The 26,107-nt window shown below is 31.0% G+C and overlaps 1 protein-coding gene across 1 annotated transcript; it reads left to right on the forward strand.

Moving 5' to 3' along the window:
* The first annotated feature begins 10,131 nt into the window (after window positions 1-10,131).
* Window positions 10,132-12,921, forward strand: LOC25501609 (protein SHI RELATED SEQUENCE 1). The gene is made up of 2 exons (XM_013590916.3): window positions 10,132-11,452; window positions 12,160-12,921. The coding sequence occupies exons 1-2, from the start codon at window positions 10,861-10,863 to the stop codon at window positions 12,561-12,563; spliced, it is 996 nt and encodes a 331-aa protein (XP_013446370.1). The 5' UTR covers window positions 10,132-10,860; the 3' UTR covers window positions 12,564-12,921.
* Window positions 12,922-26,107: the final 13,186 nt, after the last annotated feature.

Raw genomic sequence — 26,107 nt, forward strand, 5'->3', positions numbered from 1 at the left:
TTGTCTTATCGTATATAGAAAGTGGAAGACTGCTTTATCCTCACCCTACTTTAATAGATTTAGCTCCTCTGAAGTGGGCAATTAGTAAAGTGAAAAAAAAATAAACAGTTTGCTTTTCAGTGTTCGTAATTTGTTATACATGTCGTATAGTATTAACAACCAATAAGGTACTTGCAGAGAAAGCCTCGAGACTTAGTTGACAAATGTACTTACATATTACATATTATTTGTGAATTAAATCAGCACTTTTGCAATGAGATTCGAAGTTGGGTCCTTCTGAGATGAGTTGAATTTTTACCAACTAGATCGACATTGACAATCACTATTATTTATTGGAAATGCTAACTAGTGTCCAAGGACACTAGTTAAGGAAACTAAATAATATTATTTTTATCACTCTTCAATATATTCTACTTTTCATTTATGATAATGGAGAATATACTAATACTTGACAAGACATTCAATAATTTTTTTTGTTCTTTCACTTATACATTTTTGTCTTAAATACGTGTGAAATGAGTAAAAAGTTAGTTATTATGTGACGGATGGAATAACTTGTGTTAAGAAGTAAATGCGATTAGAGGAATAGCAAAGACAATAAGATATGAAATATGCATCTACATTTTTATTTATTTTAAGAATAGGTATTCATAAATAATTAAGAAAGTTACTTTTCTGACATCAAAAGTTTCCTAAAGACAAGTAAAATACTAAAATGCCTCCCGCGGTAGTTAACTACCGTTGAGGACCCAACGACGGCAGTTAATTACCGCTGAATTCATTTCTTCAATTTATGTCTCTACGTTTGCCATTGCCATTCCACTTGCTCTGTCTTTTTTTCTTCTTCTCCATCTTTGTTGCTTTTCTTCAATTCACACTACCTATTGCTGGCATCAATTATACATCATATTGTCACTACAATACTCTTGTTTCACCAATTTTTTTCCTCATCAATCTGTTGAAGAATTGCCTCTTTCTCCATGGCCAAGCTTTTCTTTTTTTCCTTCATATCCATAAATAACAGAAATATTGGACTTTTGTTTTGAGTTCCTCTTTTCATTTGTATGTTGTAGCAATTCATATCTCCAAGTTTTGACAACTAAATAACATAAGTTTTTGAGTAATTAATTTATGATAGTTTTTCAACAAATCAACAAAGATGAAAAACATTTTTGAGAAATTGAAAAATTCATGAGTAATCTAGTTGTTTTGGAAGTTGCTAATCTGCTCTAGCTCCTAGCTTCAAGAAATTGCTATAAGACTTCAAGCATCAGGTAAGAATTTTATTTGGGTAGTGAAGAAAAGCAGCGAAGATGGAGAAGAAGTGTTGTGTAGTGTGAATTGAAGAAAAGATTTCAGCGGTAGTTAACTACCACTGGGGCCAGCGGTAGTTAACTGTTGTCGGGTCCTCAGCGGTAGTTAACTACTACTTAGGGCATTTAAGTATTTTACTTGTGTCGATGTGAAGTTTTTTATGTCAAAAAAACAATTTTCAATATTTAATGAGAATAGATATGCAACGCTAGGATGTAGTAGCATATTTCTTATAAAATAAAATAAAATAAAATAAAAGAGGATGTAGTAGTATATTAAAGTCGATATATAATGCATTTGATTGACCAAGACATATCTGATTATAATTCCTTATAAAGTGTTCCAGAGTGCAAAAGTTTTTTCACTTTTCAGGACATAGTATATGGGTTTTTTTATTTTATTTTTATTTTTATATATATTGAGAGGTGGTAATTTATGTGTTTTTTTAGGGGAGGCAGTAGTATGTGTATGTTGGTCACCACATATATTAACTCATTTATGAACTCTTTCCTTAAAGAGTGTTGTTTTGATCCTTTGGAATGTCAACTTGGATTTTAGACTCTGTTCACTTCATTCTTTCTTAAAATTTGTATTAATTTTATTAGTTAACTAACACCAAGACGTGCACTAATATGTCTATCTTGATGTTTTTATTGGTAAATAACGATAAAATGATAAAAATTATTTAAGCGAAGACTAAAACTGAAAGAAAAAATGATATATCAAAACATAATATATTTTGATATAAGATCAAAATAAGTATTTTATAGTCTCTGTTATTTTATGAATTGATTTTCTATTGTTGTGGGTTATTCATATTTCTATGTGATTTAATTAATTTAAATTATAAAATAGTTTAAATAAAACATAAAATTGAACGAAAAAGTTCAGACCAAAATGATATATTTCCTTTATATATTGATGCAGATAAGGTGATACTAGAATTTTTTTTTTTTTTTTGAGCAAAGGTGATACTAGATTTTTAAAATGCACAATTGTTTGCTTTCTTGAAAACAATGAGAATGGCAAAAGAATTGTTTCCAAAAATCCATCATCCCTAATTAGTATTTATCTTCACTCCGTCAAAATGGTTCATTTCTAAAGTATCTTTCTATTAGCAACTTAAAACGAGCACATATTTTCTAAAATGTGTTATTTTTCCTTTTTTAACAAAGAGATTATAGACTCTTCAATTGAACAATTATTTGCAATTTGTTTTTTTTTGGAAACAATGAAAATGTAAAATAATTGTTTTCATTATTTTTAAAAATGCGTCGTTCTAATTAGCATTTCATCTTATTTTCATCACAGGTCTCACATCTTCTTAATAGGAAGTTAAAAAGGGCACATATTTTAGAAAATGAAAAAAGAAAACATTTTCACAAAGTAAATGGATCCTTGTAACTTGCAAGTTACACATATATATGTCCTATAAATAAGATTAACGTGACATTGCGAGGATTGTATCTTGAAAAAGATTATGCAAACACACTTTTATTCTCTATCTGTTATTCACAATTTCATACTCCATAAATCATGATATTTATTAATTGATGTACAACATATCATTACATCTATGTGTAAAATAAATATATACTAATAGAACATACTAATTAATCTCTTTGAATTAATGTATAAGTTGTTCAACATTGTCAAATTCCAGTTATATATGACATTTGTATCTACGGTTGGATAAGCTAGTACTTGTTCCACAGTTCAGAACAAATACATACATGAAAAATTAATTAAGTTCACTATCCCCACATAATTATCCTCCATACATGGAGGACGATTCTAAGCTAAGAAATCAGCCAGCATTATAAGGCTAAATCGTGGTCCTATTCGGTTATTTAATTTGACTTTACTTTGTAACTTGTAATTTAAGCAAAAGAGCTGACCACACATTCAATGCCGTGACAGAAATTTTTACTCCCTCCGTCCCTAATTCTAGGACCTTTTTAAAAAAATAACGGGAATTAAGATAGTGGATATTTGTATTAAATATGTTTGTAATTACTATTGTTTTTACAATTTTATCCTTTAAGAGAGAATTGATTTATGTTTTCAACATGATATTTATTGCTGATTGAAGAAAATTATGTATAATAAATAGGGGCATGTAAAGAAATAATTAATGTAGTTGGAAATAGCAAAGAGGTCTTATAAAAAGGGACAAAAAAAATTCCCAAAAGGGTCTTATAATTAGGGACAGAGGGAGTATAATGTTATAAATATGTTTATAAAAAATATTTAAAAATTTAAAAGTTGAAAGCTAATTAAATATGTTTTGTTTTAGCATAGATTAAAAATGTTTGTAGGATAATTCTTATCATATCTAGCATATATTTTTCTTTTGAAGAAGCTAAAATGAAATATATTAACCAATCATCTTAATCTTGATAGTATAAGAAGTGACATAAGAGAACTAAGGAAAAGAAATATTTGTTACAACAAGAAATCAAAGGAAATAAAAGTGTAAAGCCACAAAACAAGCGGCATAAAGAATACAAAAGAGCAAATGAAGCTAAAGAAAAACTCCCAAACAAAAGAGGGGATTGAGCCACCACATATGATAATTGAAAGCGAAATTAGGATGATTTGTCTTCAACCACCAATATGATTGAAACTTAATAAGATCTCCGTTGTTGAAAAATTATAGCATTTCTGTCACGCCAAACTATCTAAACACTAGAGTCAAATCAAGTAAAAGGCATTGCTAACGGTTAAAATTCTAACATGCCATGCCTCTTTAGTTATAATTCTTATCCTGAATATGAGTTGGGTTAAAAATGAGCATAATACAATAGGTGAATAAATTACTAATTTATCCTTATAAAATATAAAAATTTAAATATAACAAAAATATAGATACAATTTTTTTTCAAAGAAAAAAATATAGATATGATTAAAAGTAAACAAAAAAAATTAATATTAAATTAAAATTGAAAAATATTTATAATCAATTTATTGAAATTAGAATATTAAAAAATAAAACTATTATTAAAAGTTACAAAAAGAAATAACGAATTAAATATATTTTTCTTTTAACAATGACCATAGAATGTATGCGAATAATCCACAATATCACTTATTTTAAGACCTGGAAAATATATGAAAGTCATGTATTACTACTCCATTCGTCTCACAATAATAGTCTCTTTAGCATTTTTTCTTTTTCTCAAAATAATTGTCACTTTAGAATACCAATGCAGCGTATATTATTTTTTTCATTGTTATACCCTTATTTATTGAATTTCATCAAACTTAACTACTTCATTAACTACAATTAATAAGGGTATTTTAATAAATGATATTAATTTTATCATTGAAATCAACAGAATCAATCATTTTCTTAATAACCGTGCACAAACCTTAAACGACTTTAATTTAGAGACGGATCGGTATTAAGAGAAGTACTGTAGTCAACTACGAGAATACACAAAGGGCTCGAGAATGACACACGACAACAATTATTGGGACTCGCTCGTATCATTCCTTCTCTTCTCACCTCATTCAAAGTTGGAGTGACTAAAACACTGCATTTACATGCCTAGGCCTCCTTTTCATTGCACAATACATTGGATATTCAACATATTTTTGGAACAGGCAACATATTTTTATACTGCTTTGTTGAGGGTAAAGTGGACAAACATGTAAAAACGTTGATAAATATGAGAAAGCATGCTTTAATAATCAACATATTTTTATATTGTTCGTGGTTGATACATTTGACATTTTACATAAAGTTTAAAAGGTTATGTATAACAATATCATATCTTTTAGATTCATGATATTGTGTTTAGGAGATTGATTTTCTCATAAAAAATAAAAAATAGTTTAACAACATAACTTATTGTTTGTTTATCTTCCATTTCTGTGTAATTTTTGTATATATGAAATATAAAGACACTGTAAATAAGAAGTTGAAGAAACGAGTAAATACTCAAATGTAGTCAGCCAAAAAATTTGCACATAACTTAAAGAACAATTTTATAATAAAAAATATGATTGCATCCAAGTACTTAGAAACTTGAACAATTTTATAAAAAAAAAATATGATTGCATCCAATTACTTAGATTAGGACGAGTTGAAACATATCTCACTCTACCTATTAGAGACTTCCATGGTCAAAGAATAGTTATTTTAGATTTTGGAACACTTACAAATATTAAAAAGCAAAAGAGGAAGTAGTTAAATCAATTTGGGTTGACATTATCTTAAAACCTTAAAGTGTGTTTTATATTAAAATTTCAAATTCAATTCTTTCGATGGCAATTTTAATGAACTAGTAGATACAAAACTTTATTCTGATTTTAAATAAGGTCCTATAAAACAAGGCTCGGCTTAGACTAAAAAAAATAGACACTGATATCTAAAATGTCAAGAATGATTTTGTAATTAGTTAGTCCATTCCATGATTTGTCTCGGTATATTCTCCAGTACCAAGTATAGAGATAACCATCCTAGTCATATCTACATATACCTGTTCCCTAAACCCAACCATTTAAATAGAAGCATGATTCATATAATCCACAATCTATAGAACCTGAAATTTAACCTCTACTGCGTTTACCGCTAAGTTCATCCAACTAATTAATTTATTTGGAGTTAGTCCAACTAGCTCTTGATATTTTATTTTTACATTTCAGCTTGAGGCACACATAATTCATAAAATACGACTGTAGTGTGTAGCAATACCTGCACATGTTATCACATATAGTTCAAAAGAGAAATGACTTTTGGAATATTGATGTAAAATACAATGTCTTTTTTTTTTTTTTTTTTTTTCTGTGTGTATTATTAAAATGTGTTTAAGCTGTACAAGATAAAACGTATGAGAGAAATAAAAGTAAACATATACATTTATTGTCTAAAAAACACAACTGAATTCGCAAATGGGATACAGTATTTTTCTTTGGATGAAATCTTTTTGTTTAAATTTTTTTACTTATTTGGTCCCTTAATTGTAGGTAATGATTTGGTTCTTTAATTTTTTTTCTCATGTCATTTTTGCCTTTTTGGTCCATTTACATATGAATTTTAAAACTTCAATTCTAAGATTCATATGCAAACATAGTGAAAAACCATAGATTTGAAATTATAGATCTCAAGATTGATATGTTGGTCGATGAGATTAAGATCTTGGAAGTTAATGTGGAAGTGGGAGCCCTTTCTCCGGATGAGTTTGTAGCCCGGAGTAAAGCTTGTTCTTACATGTGGAAGTTGCTGAAATCTAAGAATGCTTAACTATTCCAAAGGCCAAGAGTGCAATGGATGAAGAAAGAAGATGCTAATACATGGTACTTTCACCCTTGTGTTAAAAAGATAAAGTAGGAAGAATTCTACAATAGCTTTGCATGTGGGGAGAAGTTGTATCGATGATGTATTCGAGTCGGGGTAAGTTCACTAAATCGTTCCAAGTAATAAAGTAGTAAATTATTGTCTCCGTAAGGATTGTTGTTTTCAGCTTGGCAATGAAAGTAAAACTACTCAAAGCAGTAAATTGGAAGGATTTGCAAGATTTGTTGTTGTACAAGAAAATAGAAGTAACAATGAAACAAGGTTGATTGCAGCGATTAAGACTCTTTAAACCCCCTTTATCTCTATGTTGGATAACACATGTTCCTAATTCAATTACTGTTTGAGGTTCATGCTCACGATACCTAACAAAGTAAGACTTATTCGAGTTACGATTCAAGGCCCATTCATGCAATATTGCTCCCTAGGATTAGTTACTGGCTAAAAAGAAAAAAAAATTATAAATCAATATAATCTATGTTTGAATACATTTGTCAACATTAAAACATCTTTTAAAAAGGGATTTTGTCATTTTACTTAAAAATACATTGTTCGTAGAGGAGTTACGGCGGTAAATCTCTAAGCGATACAGTCGATCCTCAAAAGCTTCTAAGTAGCTTCAGGTCTCGAAGTGAACTTTTCTAAAAGCCGTGTTATATGAGTTAATATGGGGAACATTTTTTTGGCTTTGAAAAAGTGTTTTATCCATTGCAATATAAGGTCTCTTTCTTTTAAGTATCATGGCTTACATATGGGCGTTAACCTCCGGAGGGCTGCTACCTGGAAACCTATGTTGTATCTCATATTTAATCATCTTGGGTCTTGGAGCAATAGCTTTTTCATCATGGGTGGTAAGGTTGTCCATATCAATTCGGTCATTAACTCCATCACAATCTTCTTTTTCACTCTCACGAAAAATGTCGATCGGAGTATGGAACCATTTTGTTAGGCTTCAAAGGCGGTTCTTGGCGGGGGGGGGGGGGGGGGGGGGGGGGGGGGGAGTATATATAAGGGATCGTGAGATTCCTTGCTTCAGGTGGTCTACCTTCTGTCAGTCAAATAGAGAAGGGGGTCTTGGAGTGAGATATCTCTGCCCTGTATGTTTGGTTTTTTTTTTGTAAGTGGCGTTTGTAGTTAGACTCGGGAGGGAGTATTTATGGAGGGATATTGACTGTGTTAGGTATGGTAGGGAGGCTATCCTTGACCACCTTGGGAGCGCCCAATGAGGTTTCAAATTATCTCCATATTAGCAACAAATCTGAATGTTACTAGTGACTTGTTCTTTAATGGTGTCCGAAAAAAAAGTGGGTAATGCGAGTTTCAGTTCCTTCTAGCAGGTTTCTTCCATATAACCCAAACACTGGCTAACCAAATCAAATGAACCAAAAACTTATATTTTCTTTCTTTCTGGTATTAACTTCTAGACTTTCAAATTGAATGAGATGATCATGAATATGCAAGTGGGATGCTGAATGAATACCTAACCATTGAAAAATGAGAGACCATATACTACCACAAAAATCACTTCCCACGAACATAGGATCATAGTTCTCCTACACCCCACAAGTACAACAAGTAAAAATAGTTGGAATAATTCCACGCCGAAACTATTATCCTTCGTTGGTAAGTGATTACGAAATCATAATCAAGCACACTAAGAAACCTTAAAGGGTACCATTTAGTTCCATACCATGTCAACGATGTCAGAACAACTAACGTGCTCCACAAAAGACAACATATGGTATGCACCACTTACTATATAACCGTTGACTCGATCTATATTCCAATCCCATTTGTCTTCCACATCTTCTTGTAGAAAAATATTATACTCCCTCCGTCTCAAAATATAAGCAAATTTTACTTTCTAGGTTCATTCAATTAATGATGTATGTGGTTCATAATATGGACCACAATACCACATACATCATTAATTGAATGAACCTAAAAAGTAAAATTTGCTTATATTTTGAAACGGAGGGAGTACAACAATTGTCAACACTCCCACATTTGCTCCTCTTCCCAAGCGAATAACGTCTTCCGTCACTTCCAACCTTCGTCCCCAGCACCCTACCCTAAGGAACACATCTCCGCCACTATCACTAGACGATTTTCTCATAATTCAAAAAGATGACTAAACATATCCCGTAAGGGACGACCCTCTAACCACTAATCCAGCCAAAAAATCATTTTGACCCCATCACCACCACAAACATGAATTATCATCGATCCAACTTCTCACCCTTAGACATGTACCTCCACGAATACCCTCTATTTATTTCCACCACCTACAACATGTGTGTCATCCCTCCTTCTTTTAACCAACCCCTTTTCCCCCAACACCATTTACCTAACAAAGTTGTGTTGAACTCCCTAATCCTTTGAAAGCCTAACCCCAATTTCTCATCTTTTATTGTCTTAAACAATGCTATGAGAGTATTTAGTACTCTTTCAGTTTTTTAAGTGCCGTTTTTGAATAATATACACTTAAATTACGAAAGTAAATTTTTGAAGTTTTTTCTTCTTCTTTTTGTTATAACTCATTTTAATCCAACTGTAAATTCATTTTTTTTTCACACACTCTCTCTTTGTCTAATAAATTTGATGTGTTATTTTTCTTTCATAATAAGCCGTTGTTAGTTATTTTAACTCTCAATTTTTTTTCCGCACACACTCTATCTTCTATTTTGCACATGAATTTTTTAATAGTGTTTTTATTAAAGTAGTCTAGATGTTTTTTCAAAAAAATGAAAATTAAAGTAGTCTAGATGCTAGAAATGCACCTCTTAAGGTCAATGTGTCAAGAGGTCAAACATCAACTCCTACATATATTATGCAATGTTTCTACCAACTAAGTTAATTTCACGAAGACAATTTTTTTAACAATGATATTGATTTTGTTATAAAATTTCAATGGTTTATATAACAATTATTCTAGATAACAAAATTTTGTTTCAAAAGAATTCAAATTTACATGTAACAGAAAACAAATTTTGTTTTAAAATAGCATATTTAAATTTTTTAAATACATAATATTAATTAGTTTTATTGAAAATAAACATGTAAGAATAATCAAAGAAGAATATGATTGGTAAACCATATTTCTTTTTTGAAAGAATAATTGAAAAATCATATCATTTAACTATCAAAACAATAATTAAACAAAAATACAAATATATATTCAAACAATTGTTTTTATTTTTTTATGGTGATATTCAAACGTCATTTAAAACAGGAGGATAGAGGGAGTAACATTTTTGATAATAAGCAAATAAAACACATATGCTTGAAGAAATAGAATGGAAGTAAAAAACATAAACTAGTGAGCAGGAAAGGGGCAATGTGTCACGAAAAGCAGCGGGTTTTCCGGTACAAAGGACGAGGGACACAGAAAGCTGTTCCATATTACACGTGGCAAACCCTAAACCGTTAAATCCTCATAAGAATTTCATCTTCCACCATTCATATGGATGACAACAACATACATAACATTCATAACATAGATAGTCGAAGAGAGAGAAATAGTAGTTAGTTACTGTGTGTAGTGGTTTTTGTCATTGTGTGTAGTTAAACACGCAGGATTCAGACACAAAAGGAGCAACTCGTCAGAGAGAGAAATTGCAATTAATTAATTTATTAATAATAATAAATCAAAGGAAGGAGAGATTTCAGAGTGTTGCAGAGAGAAAGAGAGGGGCATGGCGGCGTTTGCAGTGCAGAGATAGCTGTAAAAAGACTGTGGTACTGTTCCTTCCTTTATTATTATTAATAGATTAAATTATTACAAAAAAAAAAAAAAAAAAAAACATAAGTTAGGAGTATTACACAAAAACAAACGTTGAAGGAAGCTATAGCTGCTAGCTGGGAAGTGATATTGAAAGCGTGATTAACGCTGCTTGCTGCCACGACACTGTTTAGCCGTCTGTTTCTGTTTTCTGTCCTTCTTTTTCTTATTAACTTCAATTCAATTCAATTACTATACTCTTTTCCCAACCATAACAAGGAGACATATACTTATGTTTTCATTTTCTCTGTGTTTTGTTTTGTGTAATTTTCTGGAGACGCACACAAAACACGGTATCCCATAAACCATTTTTCACAAATCCCAATTAATTCTCTCTCAACTGTTTCTTGATTTCTCATGTTCTTTGTACCAAAAACAAAAAACCTATTTAGGTTTTTGATATGGAAATTGAGACACAATTAAAGAAAGTATTGTTGTTAGGGTTAAGGTTTTTTTCTTCAAAGAAATGGCTGGTTTGTTCTCATTAGGAGGAGGTGGAAGAGGAAACCAAGGAGAAGAATCACAACAACAAGGTCATATTCCACCACAAGAGACACTATTTTGGTACAACAAAAACGATGATGTTTCATCTTACAGAGGTAATTTAGAATTATGGAACCAACACCAACAACACCAGCAACATCAACAACAAGATGATATGCATGCTGCACGGCCGTTCTTCCCGCGAGATCTCTACGGTCCAGGAGTTGGTTTAGGTGTTGGACCAAGCAGGGTTTCATCAGATGATCATGAACATCAATCGTCGTCGAGATCGGCGGCGTTTACTATGGCGATGAGGTCTTCTTCTTCAGCTGAAGGGATAAGTTGTCAAGATTGTGGTAACCAAGCTAAGAAAGATTGTCCTCACATGAGATGTAGAACTTGTTGTAAGAGTCGTGGTTTTCAGTGTCAAACTCATGTTAAAAGCACTTGGGTTCCTGCTTCTAGACGCCGTGAACGTCAACAACAGTTATCTTCTTCTCCATTACAAAGAGATATTTCTAAACGCCCTAGAGATGGTTCAAATGCTCTTGTTTCAACTCGTAATTTTCATACAGGTACTATTATATGAATGTGATGCATTTTTTTGTTGCTTTTGTTTTTTAGTTAAGGACTGGACTTGTACTGTGACATAAGGTGTAAGGTGTATTAATCAGAAGCACTAGCAGTTTCCGTGATTGACCCTTTTCAGTGTTATGGTTAAGAGAGTGAGTGGTGAAATAAAGGAAAGCAAATACAAAGAGAGAATCTTTTGGTTTAGAGGAATTCTCTGAAAAAGATAGCCAAATACTGATGACATAGTTTTGGAACTATATCTGCTAACAATCCAACCGTATCGATTGCGTGTGTTTATGTTCAAGCTTAAAATCTCCACCATATTTCATATCTATCAGCTTTTTTTTTCTTTTTTTTTTTTTATTTGTTTTGCATTTTCTTTGAAATGAAACCCTTTTTCTTTTCTGAAAAACATCACTGTTATTTAGTAGCCCTGACCAAGAAAGAAACTGTTTTTCCTCCTCTTTCTTAGCACATTCCCTCTCTCTTTCACATCCACACATATTCTCACCTCAATCACTAGCTACCATCATTTTCTTTGTGATTCTTTAATTCTATGTTTAGATTATTCTAGAATATTAATTGCTTGCTATAGCTATAGCATAAATTTTTGCATTCTGTTGTATTGTCGAGGTTAATTAATTAACATAGTCAAATAATATTATACAATATATGTCTAATGACTTTTTTGTTTTGTTAAAAAATAAAGGCTTAGAGGAAGCAAATTTTCCTGCTGTGGTAAGCTCACCAGCGGAGTTCAGGTGTGTAAGGGTTAGTTCAATTGATGATGCAGATGATAGGTATGCATATCAAACGGCTGTTAACATTGGAGGACATTTGTTCAAAGGAATTCTCTATGATTTTGGTCCAGAAAGTAGTACCAACAATAGCAACAACAATAGTAATTATAATAATAGTAATTACATGATTGGGGAGACTTCCGGTGGAGGCGGTGTTGGCGTTGCTCAACCGTTGAACCTAATTGCCGACTCTGATACCACTGTTGTTGCCTCTTCGGGCGCACTTGTTGATCCTTCTTCGTTGTATTCGGCTCCGATTAATGCCTTCATGACGGCTAGTGGTACGCAATTCTTCCCTCGCCCAAGATCTTGAAAACAAAATTGAGAAGAAAGAGGAGTTATTATGGGGATCATGGCGTATATATTATCCCACATATATACTTCTCTTTTACCAAAATTTGTGTTTCAATCATTTGACCATGACATTGTTGTTGTGGCCAAGTAGTAGAGGTAAATTTGACACACATATTGAAGTAGTAGAACAAAATGAGATTATTATATCAAGGATGTTTGATTTTTGTGCAAAATTATCAATGCTTTGTCCAAAAATACTATATTTATTCTTCTTCTCCTTGAAAAACTAGCTAGCCAAAGCTATTGTTTCTTTCTATGTGTACTCTATAATGGACTTCTATGGCTCTATTATTAAATGTAGCTTAATATAATTAGTGTAGTGTGTGTCTTCTTTTTATTCATTGATGCATTATTTTATGGGGATTTTAGTTCTTTTCATGTTCAATTATATATTTAAACTAGGTAGAATCTATGTGATTTTATTGTGTTTCATATATACATAATCTAATTCATTTGTTCTAGTTTTATAATAATATCTATATTATCTAAGCTTGTCTAAATTTTAGTGTTAATATTATTATTAGTATATCTTTTTAAATTTGAATTTTAAAAAGATTATGTGATTCTTCTAAAAAAATATTGTGATTCTTCAATCCGTTTCAAAATATAAGCAAATTTTACTTTTTAGATTCATTCAATTAATTATGTATGTGGTCCATATTAAACTACATATATCATTAATTAAATGAACCTAAAAAATAAAATTTGATTATATTTAGAAACAGAGGAAGTATATGGTAGATATGTATAGAAAAATGACGGAGCGAAATTAGTACTCTCCCTGTTCCATTTCATAATAAGTGTCACATTTGTAAAAATTATTAGTCTTAAAATAATTGTTATTTTCAATGAAACATCAATTATTGTTTTTCTAATTATATCTTCTATTACTACAATATGCATCACTTCCACACTATAATTTCTTTTCTTTGCATTTAACATAAAGCGCATCAATCACTAACTAATAAGATTAATTTGGTAAAACTCTTATTTTTTAGGGCTGTCAAATATGAATTCGGTACGATAGTGGATCCTCCTATTTATAGTAAAATTTAATAAACCATAATATATGTTCTCCATTTTTTACTATTATAAAATTCATTTCTTACTAAAAATGATAAACGATCACTATTGAACTAGTTTTCAAAGATCCCTATTGGCCACCTTTTTTCTTTATATATAATTTCTCCTCAATTTGTATCAAATGACGTACTAAGATAATTTTTGGACATTGGTAGTAGTTAATTTTGAAGTTCACTTTATTTATGTTGTAAATTTTTTAAAAAATTGTTAAGGGTTAATTTATCTAAAAGAATGACAACCAAAATTAGTTGTTATTATTAGTTAAATTTGAAGTTATCTTTTTTTTTTGGTCAAGAAGTTGTCTATATTTAATGCTATAGATTATATATTCTTTTGGGCTTGTGGTATATATTACATATCTACTTTTTTTTTTTGAAAGGATATATTATATCTACTATAAACTATATATTACATCTATTTTTAATTGGTTTTGATTTTTGAAGCTAGCTCTAGCTCTAGGTTGTTGCTTTTTCACTGTTTACTCCGTGTGCTTGTGCTTGCTAGCTGGTTTGAAATTGAATTGAAAAAACGTTTTTGATCTTTATTTCAATTTGGATATTTGGACTAATCAAACGAAAGAAGAGAACTTGATGTATATATTATATTCCAACCATGCACGAGTAAGTATTCATTGGAGTTTAATAAGTGAAAGATATATTTCTCCCTCTTCCCATGTGATTATACTGTAAAAATTCCATTATATGTAACTTGCAATAGACGTGACGTTCAATTTAAAATGGGAAATATTGCTTATCAATAGTGTGTTTCATCATATTAAATGCACATGCAAGAATATATACTTGTATAGTGGGAAACACTGCATTTTTATACCTAACTAAGGTGTACAGTGCTAGTTCAAAGGAAACTAAATCAAATAAAACAAAAATATAGACTACGATTTCTGAACTTTCCATAACATTCTGATTTTTGATGCAGAATCCTCTCTCTTCTTCATGAATGGTTATGATATCTGTGCTAAAGACATTTAACTATACATGGTTTCATACATACCTTTATTTTACATTCTATAGACACTATTACATTATTTATAGATACAAAGTCAACGGTTTTAAATATTGTGAACCACATATTTGTAATTTATCTATATAGTATTTCATTTTTAATGCTAGAATCTTGCAGATTTTAAGGATTGACAATTGACTTGCGGGAAATGGTTAGAGAGGAAAATGATGGATAAAAAAGTATCCAAAGTTTATACTGTACTTTCTCTTCTCCAGTTTAAACGCAACATAAACTACTATTTGTCAATAATATATTTAATTATTTATTATATAAAAGAAAGAAAAAAAAAAGGATGCATGAGATAATAAATAGTTAATGATATTATATGAAAAAGTTGAATAATAATTAAATTAAAAGTAATGAAATTTATTGGATGAACTAATATGCATAAATAATTTAGAATGAATGGAGCCCAATTGTTAGAACACACCTATTTGTTAGAACACACCCACTGGTTTTTACGTGGGAGTGTTTTAGCAAGCTGCACTTTAAGGTGTATTTAACTACTTTTTAGTTATAACTTGCTAAAATACACTTTCTAAAAAATAAGTGGGTGTATCCTAGCAAATGCCTATAGGAGTTGCTAACATACACCCACTTATTTTTTTTAAAGGTGTGTTTTACCAAGATTTATCTTAAGATGTATTTAACAACTTTTTAGTTATATATTTATTAATACACACCTTAATAAAAACTAGTGGGTGTATCCTATCAACCCCATACATGATCATGTGTATTTCTTTGTAATATATGGTATATATATATATATATATATATATATATATATATATATATATATATATATGTATTTTTTTGCACTTGTCTCTTCAACCCTTGTGAAGAGCAAGGCAAGGAAAAAGGTTAGGAGCCCAACTGGCAAGATATAATAACATTATTATGTATGTATTTTATTTTTATTTTTTCAGTTTGTCTCTATTTTATGGAAAGTTTCTGTTAGGATTTGACTAGTTATGTAACACAATATGACTTATTATTCTTGGATTTGACACTTCATGTTGCCTTTTCGGTTGGTCTTCGTAGGTTTCATGAAGTTTAAAATTTGAAAGCTACTTATTATTATATGATGATTATGAGTGACTGCTTAATTAGCATTAGATCTACATTTTCATTCAATAAAATGGTAAAATTAAATTAATCGTCTCAATATAAAGAAGTTTGTGTTGATTTGTATAAATCTTAACTGGTTGGTGGAGATTCACTAGCAATGCATGATGATGTCATACTTATTGTACACGAGAGATATTATAATGTAGAATGATTGTTTCCATGTCTTTATATGCAGAAGGGTGATCTAACAAAAGAATCTATCTCTATAGATAATATCTCGTGCATGGACTATAAATTAATATGGTGAAAATAATTAAGAATATATATGGATGTGTGTGTATATATATAGCTCTCTTTTTTAAAATCCGCATGCGGATACAATAAGGTACATTTTACTTTTTGTGACCTATATAAGACCATTTTATCCAACATGATATGTATGAAAAACTACATTTTATGTATTTAAATTTGTATACTTACAAATATAATTTATATTAATTAGTAAGAAAATATAATTTATATTAATTAGTAAGAAAATATAATTTATATTAATATTTCTCCTTCTACTAAGAATATTTTTAATTTTCTTACATGATATACACATGAGTTTGAAGCCAATGTTCAATTTATTTGTTACCGTAAAAAATTAATGTTTATTTGCCATTCATGGTTTCATACATGAATTGGGAGACTTGACTCTTGATCAATCATAAAACTTTCATAAATCATTAATCGAATTAGCCATATACTAGATGGTAAACTTAATGTGTACTATTTACATTGGGTTGGAAGTTCTAATAACAAAATATCCTAATCCTAAACAATTGTTTGCAAGTTCATGTTTTAGTCTTGTTCTTTTTTTATTTTTTAAGAAATGTTTTAGTCTTGTTATATATCTAACTGTTTCAAATTACCCATTTCTTAATTATAGTTTCATTTAAAAGGAATGAGAGAAAAAAAATAATAGTTATTTTTTATATTTTAAACTTATAAGCAAGAAAATTACTATTTTCCGTCATAAAAGAAGAAGAAAATCACCATTTTTTTTAAACAAAAGAAAAACACACTAATCTTTAGGACGTTAGTCTTTCAAAAAAACGATACATATTTATTTATGAAATATTTTTTTTATATAATAAAAGGCATAAAGAAACTCTACTATAATTTAATTAATTTCTTTTAATGAAGATAGTTTTTGTATTAAGTACACCATATGGAACTTAACCTAAATCACAAACTGCTAAAATTTGTATTTTCTTTATTTTTTTTTTATGATAGAGTTAGTGGTAACATATATAGCATAAAAAATATGGCAGAGACCATATACTGGTAATATATATATAAAGCCTGAGGAACTAAGAATTTATACGTTTTACCCTCCTCCTTCCCAATGATGAAATAATTGAATCACTTTACCAATTTACCAGAGACTTCTGAATGATGCTGACGATTTCCCATGTTCTCCCCACTTCAAAGTTTTCCTTTTTCTCTGGATTCCTCTTCTTCCTTGTACAGCAAATAATAGAATACAATCAACTCAATTCATGAATAACTTAATTATGCTCAACCTGAACTTTCCAGTATTAATTACACCTAATAAATTCTATACATTATTTTTCATCACAAATTATTTTCCCTTATTGATTGAACAGTAGTAGTTATGGTAACTGCAATTGCGAATGTGATTTAAAGGTTTCTCAAACAATCATATACTATTTTTTTAAAAAAAAAAAAATCAGCAAATGCAATCATAATTGCAATTACATTTGCATCAACCACTTCTTTATGTATTTTGTCAAAATATCAAGGTTCACATCATTACATCATTCTCCGGTCTCCACCGCAACCACCTAGATTTGAGATATTTGAGGGTATGCATACAAATATTATAAACCGCTAATTTTCATGAAATGCCCCGAGGATTTGGATTTGCTATGACCACAAATTCGAGCATTCATGTAGTCAAGTTATCGGTGAATACTGAATCGAGAAATTAACAATTTTTTTCTAAACGCCCTGAGGATTTGGATTTGCTACGACTACAAATTCGTGCATTCATGTAGTCAATTCATCGGTGGATACTGAATCAAGAAACTAACAATTTTTTTTTCTAAACTCTAAAATATCTAGCTCGTTTGATCTTGATACAAACGCTATTTGATATAATGATTGAGTGAATGCGGAAAATTTATGAGTACATTGAATTGAAGTCTTGACTATGAAACCCTACAATGATAAGAGTTGTTTGTAAAGCAAAAGTAGAGGTAGAAGTAGAGAACATTATTAGGGCATGTTGGTGAAAAGGATGCATGGTGGTTTATTCATAGTCGGCTAATAAACCAAGAAGTTGAGTGTACAAATAAATAAGTAAGCATAGACCATAATTATTTGTACGTTGGCATAATTGTATGTGGTCCCAACTCAATTAGAGTAGCGTGTGGTGATTGGAGATGATAACATGGATCGATAGGGTTTGTTTCTACCTTTAGCTCAGAGAGTGTAGGAAAGGCAGTGTCCGTGTCTGTTTATGTCTATCTTTGAGGGTGCAATCCAAAGTGCGTGATCGACAGGTTGGGGTTTCTAGTTACTTCATCTCTTTCATATTTTTTGTTTTTCAAAAGAAAAGGAAAAAAAAACAACTTACTATTGATACAAAATGGAAGGAAAAAAATGAGTAAACAAATTTCAAATATTAAAACTTTATATTCTTAATTTTATAATAGAGCAATATATTCTACGAAATAAATAATGTGAATTCTAAATATATGCGTTTAGAGAGTTAAAAATTAAGTACTCGTTAAAATAGTCATAATATACAACGTAATGTAATCAAAAGTATAAGGACTAAACTAGTATCGGACATTGTTGTTCTAACTAACAAATGAGCAATATTGTCGATTTTGTCTCTGAAATTTTTTTAACCAAAAAGTTTGGTAGAGAAAAGAATAAATTTCTTCAAGCATTTTAAATAGAACCAAACTCTAACTTCTGACCAAATTTTTTGTTGTAGTATAAGCATAAAGTTTAACTTTGTGGGATTCAAATTCATTTGTACAAGTAATATCACTTTAGATACTATCTTTGTTAGTTTTTTTTTTTATCAGCAAAATATATATATTAAGAATCAGTCTCTGAAGAGATAAGTACAAGAGGTATTAAATCTGCAGAAAATCATACAATACAAGCAATGTTCTACCCGTAAAAAGAATCCCCTAACACCTCCCAACCTATCTACAAATACAGAATTCTTTGGCCGTAAAATACTATCATTTTTCGTCTTCTAAATAGTCAAAAGAATCGAATGCCAAATCAAAAGCAACACTTTAACTAACTTCTGATTAGATGAATTTAAACAAAACCTATCCAACAAAGTCAAAAGATCCCCGAGACTACCAAAACTACCTTAAACCAATAAATAATTTCACTCCAAATGGCTCGGGCGTATTTACATTTTGCAAACAAGTGATATTCTGATCTCCTTATTCTCGGGCACCACACACAAGAGGTATCTTAGCCTCCACCTAAGACTTCCCTCCTAAAATGTTTCACTTTAGTTGGCAAACGACATAAACACATTTTCCAAGAAAAAATGATCACTTTAGATGAAGCAAGACTATTCTATAACTTCTTCAAAACCACCCCCTTTCCTAATCCCAAAGAAGAATAATCTTTTTTATCAAGTAAGAAAAGAAAAACAACTTTCACCGTGAAAATACCTTGATCTTCATCCAAGCACCTCCAATCATCTTCTTCCTCCACAAGTGCAATCAGAGTGACCAATTTCATAACAAATTTTAGCTGCTTTTCCTACCACACAATCAGAGGATGCCTCCACTTGAATCTCCAATACCAACAACCTTCAACCCACTACCTGTTGTCCGCCACAAGACTACCTTATTGTTCCAACACCAAATAAAGATTTGGGAAAAGAATACGAAGAGGTAAATTTTCAAGCCACATACCATCCCAAAAAGAGTATTACCACTCTTCCCTATTATTTCCTCACAATTTTAAATCCCCCCTCCCCTTTCCATATTTTCAACTTTTCCTAAACTATATGAATCCCTCCACCATAAAGATGCCAATGGCGGAGACTCCAACAAAGAACAATCAAGATGCTTCCCCTTTCCATATTTTCAACTTTTCCTAAACTATATGAATCCCTCCACCATAAAGATGCCAATGGCGGAGACTCCAATAAAGAACAATCAAGATGCTTCTCCATTCCCTCATACTTAGCCTTAAAAATTTCCTTCTGCGAAGACCCTCTGTCCCCTAAAAGCATCCACCTCATTTAGACAGTAAAACTTTGTTGAACCATCTTAAATCTTTTCTTCCTAGACCTACATTCATCTTTGGCTTATACACTTCGCTCCCCTAAACTCAACACTTTTTCTCTCCCTTTTCACCCCCTATCTACAAAATATTCATTTGCAACCGGGAAATCTTAATCCACACACATTTCAGTAAATTAGATAACGAAATATAAAAATTAGTATTAATTCAAGTAACGAGTTAATGAACACCACCCTCCCTTTGGGCTTACAAACATATTTCTCTAAGAATGAAGACTTTTCTCGATCACCTCCACCACCGGTTTTCATGTCGACGCTCTCCTAGGATTACATCCCACCGGAATACCAACATAAATAAATGGGAGATTTCCCACTTTAAAATGCAAAAAGCAAGCCGAATATCCTACTTTTTAAAAAATTTACCTTCAAACTGGATATCAATTTGAACCACCTAAAAATAGCTTTCATCACCTATAATTTTTCAACACATGCTTTCTCCTAAAAATAGATTTCTCATATAAACAAAGTGCAATCCACATGTTGCAAATGAGATACCAAGACCTCCGAATTAGGGTACTTAAATCCCTTGAAGTCATAGTTTTAAAAATCGGCTCGAACCGGTCAGACCTAGAACCGGTGGTATGCTAGTTCGAGTCAAACATCAGATCGAATATGTAATTAAACCGGTGGAAATCGGTTAAACTCGCTAAAAACCGGTTAAAACCAGTGACTCGGTAGGTTTTTGGAACGAACCCGATTCAATATTTTTTTTTTATTAATTTTCATAATTAGTCATTAATAAGATCAATTATGTAAGATTTAATACTCATTAATATCAATTATTCACAGTTTAAGCACTAATTCACACTTATTTCGATTTGCATGCTTGCTACAATAAATGCTGATTTGACTTTTGACAATTTTTTTGAAAAAACCATAATATGAAAAGTTTGAGGACAATAGAAATCGAACCTTGGACAATAAAATGAATATAAGTATATTATATCTTCATTTTTTAAAAGAAAGAACACATCATTTTTTTCTTTTAAAAAAAGCTCATCATTATTAAATATAATACCTACACAAATACATATCATTTCTCCCCTAAAAAAATATACACATTATACATTTTTTTTAGAAAATATACATATTATATTAATATTAATATATATGCAAAACAAAATATATTTCCTTGTCAACAAAATATAACTATACTCTTTAAAAAAAATATAAATATACATATTACATGTCACTTTTTTAGTTTTTAAGTGGCCGAGTCATGGGTTCAATCCGATTTAATCTAGTTAAATACACATAAAAATTTAATCGTAAGACCGAGTGAACTTACCAAGTTATTCGGTTTAATTCGGTTCAGTCATGCGGTTCAACCAATGATCCAGTGGTTCGACCATTAACTCACTGACCCAATACCCATGCCGAGTCGATGACCGAGCCGAGTTTTAAAACTATGCTTGAAGTAGCCATTTTGAATCACCTCACCCACTAAAAGAAACAAAAATGGCGCTAATGAATTACCTTGTTTCAAACCTGTGCTAATATTAACTTCCTCTGCATGGCAACCATTAACCTACAACCTTGATAACATAGTCCAAAAAATTCCAAGTAACTGAATCGTACGTTTTTTTAAATTCACTTGGAGGATCATGCACTCTATTTGTTTCCTCTTCGCAAGACCGACTACCTCATTAACCACCAAGACACCGTCTACCAAGTATATTCCCTTCAAGAAAGCCGACTAATTACTCAAAATAAAAGAATCCATTACAACTCCTAGAATTTTAGCTAGGATCTTCGCCAGCAATTTATAATGACTATGATGAACAAATTCAGTAAGTATACAAAATCACACAAGTAAAAAAGTGATAGGTAAAATATTGTCTCCACAAAGGATTGTGTTTTTACTCGGCAATTAAAGCAATACTTAAATAATAGATAGTTCAAAACATAATGATGGTGAATGATTATAGTTTTCTGAATCCCATATGTTTCCTTGTTTGGCCAATCTAGTGCCTAATCCAATTCACAATTCAATGTTTATATTCATGACATCTAACAAGGTAAACCAAGTCCGATTGTGCTAAGATATCCCGTTTATCTAATATAGAAACCTAATCTCGTAGGTGAAAATCATATCATCAAAAGCGTTAAGGAACATTAACCTAAATCATACTAATAAATTTCATATTCCTAAGTAAATTACCAAGCCAATAATAATAATAACAACAATAATAATATCTAAACCAGGTTACAAAACCTAGGGCTAATAGTGATTCACAACCTAGGTTCAATTCAAAGTTGATGTGAAATTGAAAAGCATTAAGAACAAGATATATTAAATAAACATAATTTGAATTGCATTAGAAAAGGACATCAAGATCACATGGTTCATACAATTTCATGGAGGATCATCATTCAATCTTAGGCTAATAGTTTTAACTATTCATGGTAATTGAACATCCATCATTCAATCCAATTCCTCTTAGGTAGACCCTTCCTCACTACAACAAGAGCAGTCATAGACCACAAGAATGGAAGTCATAGACCACAAGAATGGAAGGCTCGCCTTTAATGTGGACAATGAGGTAATGTAATTCAACTTAAAGAATCTTATGAAAGGACCTACCATGAAATACTCATGTATGTTAGCCTATACGCATCTCAGTGGTTGATTTCTCAACAACTGCTGTGAATCCACCTTTAATCTCCTTGTTGTAGACTTGCTCTACATTTTTTTCTCTGTTTTTATGTTTCTGGGAAGTGTAATCTCCCTTTTTTTTTTTTTTGCATGATGTCATCTATTTATACTATTTCAAAAAACATAAGCTCGCTTAGCGAGCTGACGTTTCTTCACCGCTGGATTTCTTCCATATCAGCATTGAGAATCCACAATCTTCCATATTAGCTCGCTTAGCCACGCCTTCAAATTCAGATTTCTTTAACTCTCTAACTTGCCTCGCTTAGCAAGCTTCTTGGCATATTTTTCCTTCCTTTTTGATCTTAAATTCCATGGCAAGTGAGTTTACCTACAAAAATGGTTGACATTATGTATAAAAAGCAAAAATTGTTATTTATCTATTAAGTTGGAGTTTTTACGTTAAATAACTTGCAAAACAAGTTAATAAGTGCATTAATTATACATGCAATTTAACCAATTTCTGGAATTTATCATGCATACATTAAATATCTATTTCAGGTATGTCCAAAATGTTATGGCAAACACAATATTCGATGGAGGTTACAATGGTGTTATGGGACACCGTGAATTGTTATATATTTGATATGTTTTCAATAACAGGGTTGTGAATGTTACTGCATTCTTTACAAGACATCTTGACTTGGTAGCCAGGTATGAGAAAGGAAGAAAATACTAGTTTGTATGAAGCTTGACATAGAAGCTTGCATTAGTATGAAGTTTGTTCGGATCTAAGGAAGGAACTACCAGTTGTTGGTTAGTGAAAACCCCTCCATTCTGCATCCAGACTCAGAAAGAACAAGCAAACACAATCGGGAAAATTTGAAGTATATTGTATGAGGGGGGAAATCAAAACAAAGGAGGAGCACAACCAGTTCCACCACCTCTGAGAACATGTAGGCATGCCCCCCTTCCACACACACACATCATGCTAATGATGATGGATGGAATGAAAGAATAGAAGATGAAGTTATGCGCCACATGTGCTAATGAACAAGACACAGAGAGATATAAAGCGCCAAGGAGTACAAGTGGATGAAATGAACAAGATGCAAAGAGATAGCCCCGCACATTGGGGGCAAGGATACGTGCGCCGCGCTGATTTCTTGAGAAAACACGTAGAGAAAATCTCTCCAAAGCGGAAACACTATCACAAAATTGGAAGGAAAAAAAAGACAAAAATAACTCACAAGATTGTGGTTTGGATTTCATATACCTACATCCATAATCTCTCAACAAAATATTTGTTACTCAATTTGCAAGTTTTTATAATAGAAAATTGCAATTTCTTTCTTATAGTTTTTATTGACAAAACTCTAAACTCTCTTAACTCTCATAAAATTGCAATTTTAATATGGATAAAATTTTAAACCTATCTCAAGTACAATTTTCGGACGAAAAAATTGCAAACCCTCTCTCAAGTATATTTTTTAGACAAAAAAATTACAAACACTCTCATGACACACACTACCCAAACCCCAAGTACACCTGGAAGACTAGAGAAGTTAAAGTGAAGAAAACTCAATTTAACTCTATATTTATAATAACCTATACCTTTTATTGTTCCATTCTGCTCACTACCTGATGCGAGATTTACATGAATGCTCATTTTGACACATCACAATCCCCCATCGTCCAAAGTGCCACATTTTTTTCACTTCGTCATCGACTTCATCTTCAAAGAGTGAAAGAGTATCCTCTTGACTAACCATATTTCAGGGAGTACACTTCAACTTTTCCAACTTCTCTTTTTGGCGTCGCAAATGCTCCATGATTTTTGGACTTGTGCATTGCCATAAAGAGAAATTTATCCTCTTATGAAACAAAGGAATATCTAACTTCACCATAACATCTCTAAGATAAAATACAAATAAGATGACTATTGACCTCTCTTGAAATGAATGATACAACACAACTTCTATTCCTCTTTTGGTTGACACATTGCTCTGATGTTGTTGGAAAAACAATCGAAAAAAATATCTACAAAGTGGAAGTACAACGACCAAAAAAAAGACAAAAATGGCTAACGAGATTGTGGTTTGGAACTTCATACCTACATCCATAATCTCACGATAAAATATTTATTAATGAATCTACAATATTTTATATGAAAAATGGCAAACCTCTTTATACATTTTTATGGACAAAATTGCAAATTCTTCTCACGCAATTGTAATTTTTAAATGAGCAAAATTGCAAACCTCTCAATTATAATTTTTGCACAGAGAAATTGCAAATTCTCTTATGACACACAACTATACAAACTCCTAGTACATCCATTATTCTAGAGATGTTGTGGTGAAGAAATCTCAATATACCTTGCTATATTTATTATAACCTTCTAACTCATTTTTCGTCTCACTACCCAACGTGGAACTTGGATGAATATCTGGTTTGACACAACAAGAATGATTGTAATTGATATTAGTTTTTTAATTTGTTATTTAGAATTAGTTTATTAATGTCTAGCTTCTCCTTGATGTCTTTCTTGCTCTCTTGATTCACAAAATAAAAATAAAAATTAGTTTATTAATTAATTATTTTAAACTGTTATTTTTATGTTTTTATTTTAGAGATAATTTCTATCTCTATAATCCATACGAAGATTCATTAATAAACTTTTTTTTATATATAATGACACTTTTTAGTGTACTGTTTTCACTTAGAGTTTAAATACGATGCACCGTCGGTTTAAAACAACTTTGCATATACAACCCATAAAAACACTTGGAATTACCACATCAGATTAAAAAATAGGAATGTATTTGTCCTCTTCCACTTCTGACTGTTTTCATTAGTTATATGTGCAAATTTGCTTTGAACTAACAATCCACCACTTTAAGGATGTATTGGATTAGGATTCTATGGGATTTTAAAAGACTTTTTAATCATGAAAAAGTCTTGTGGTATTCAATCAAGACTTTTTACAACTTAAAAAAAGTCTTGTGGTATTCAATCAAGACTCTTTGTCATTTTAAAAAAGTCTTGAGGTATTCAATCAAGACTTTTCATCACTTAAAAAAAGTCTTGTGGTATTCAAAATCATTCAAATTTCGAATGATTGTTTAATAAATTGGATTTTGTGGGATTTTGTAGTGTAATTTTAACAAGAGAAAGTCTTTCATGAAAAGATGAGATTTCTTGAGATTGTTTTTCTTTTAAAAGTTACTATTCCCCCTCCCTATTCTCTCCTTTCTCTCTTCGTTTCTCTATCTCTCCATTCTCTCTTTCTCTCTCTCTCTCTCTCTCTCTCTCTCTCTCTCTCTCTCTCTCTCTCTCTCTCTCTCTCATCTCTCATCCCCCTTCTCTCCCTCTCTCTAT

Source organism: Medicago truncatula, chromosome 8 (genome assembly GCF_003473485.1).
Source record: "Medicago truncatula cultivar Jemalong A17 chromosome 8, MtrunA17r5.0-ANR, whole genome shotgun sequence".
Lineage (NCBI taxonomy): Eukaryota > Viridiplantae > Streptophyta > Magnoliopsida > Fabales > Fabaceae > Medicago > Medicago truncatula.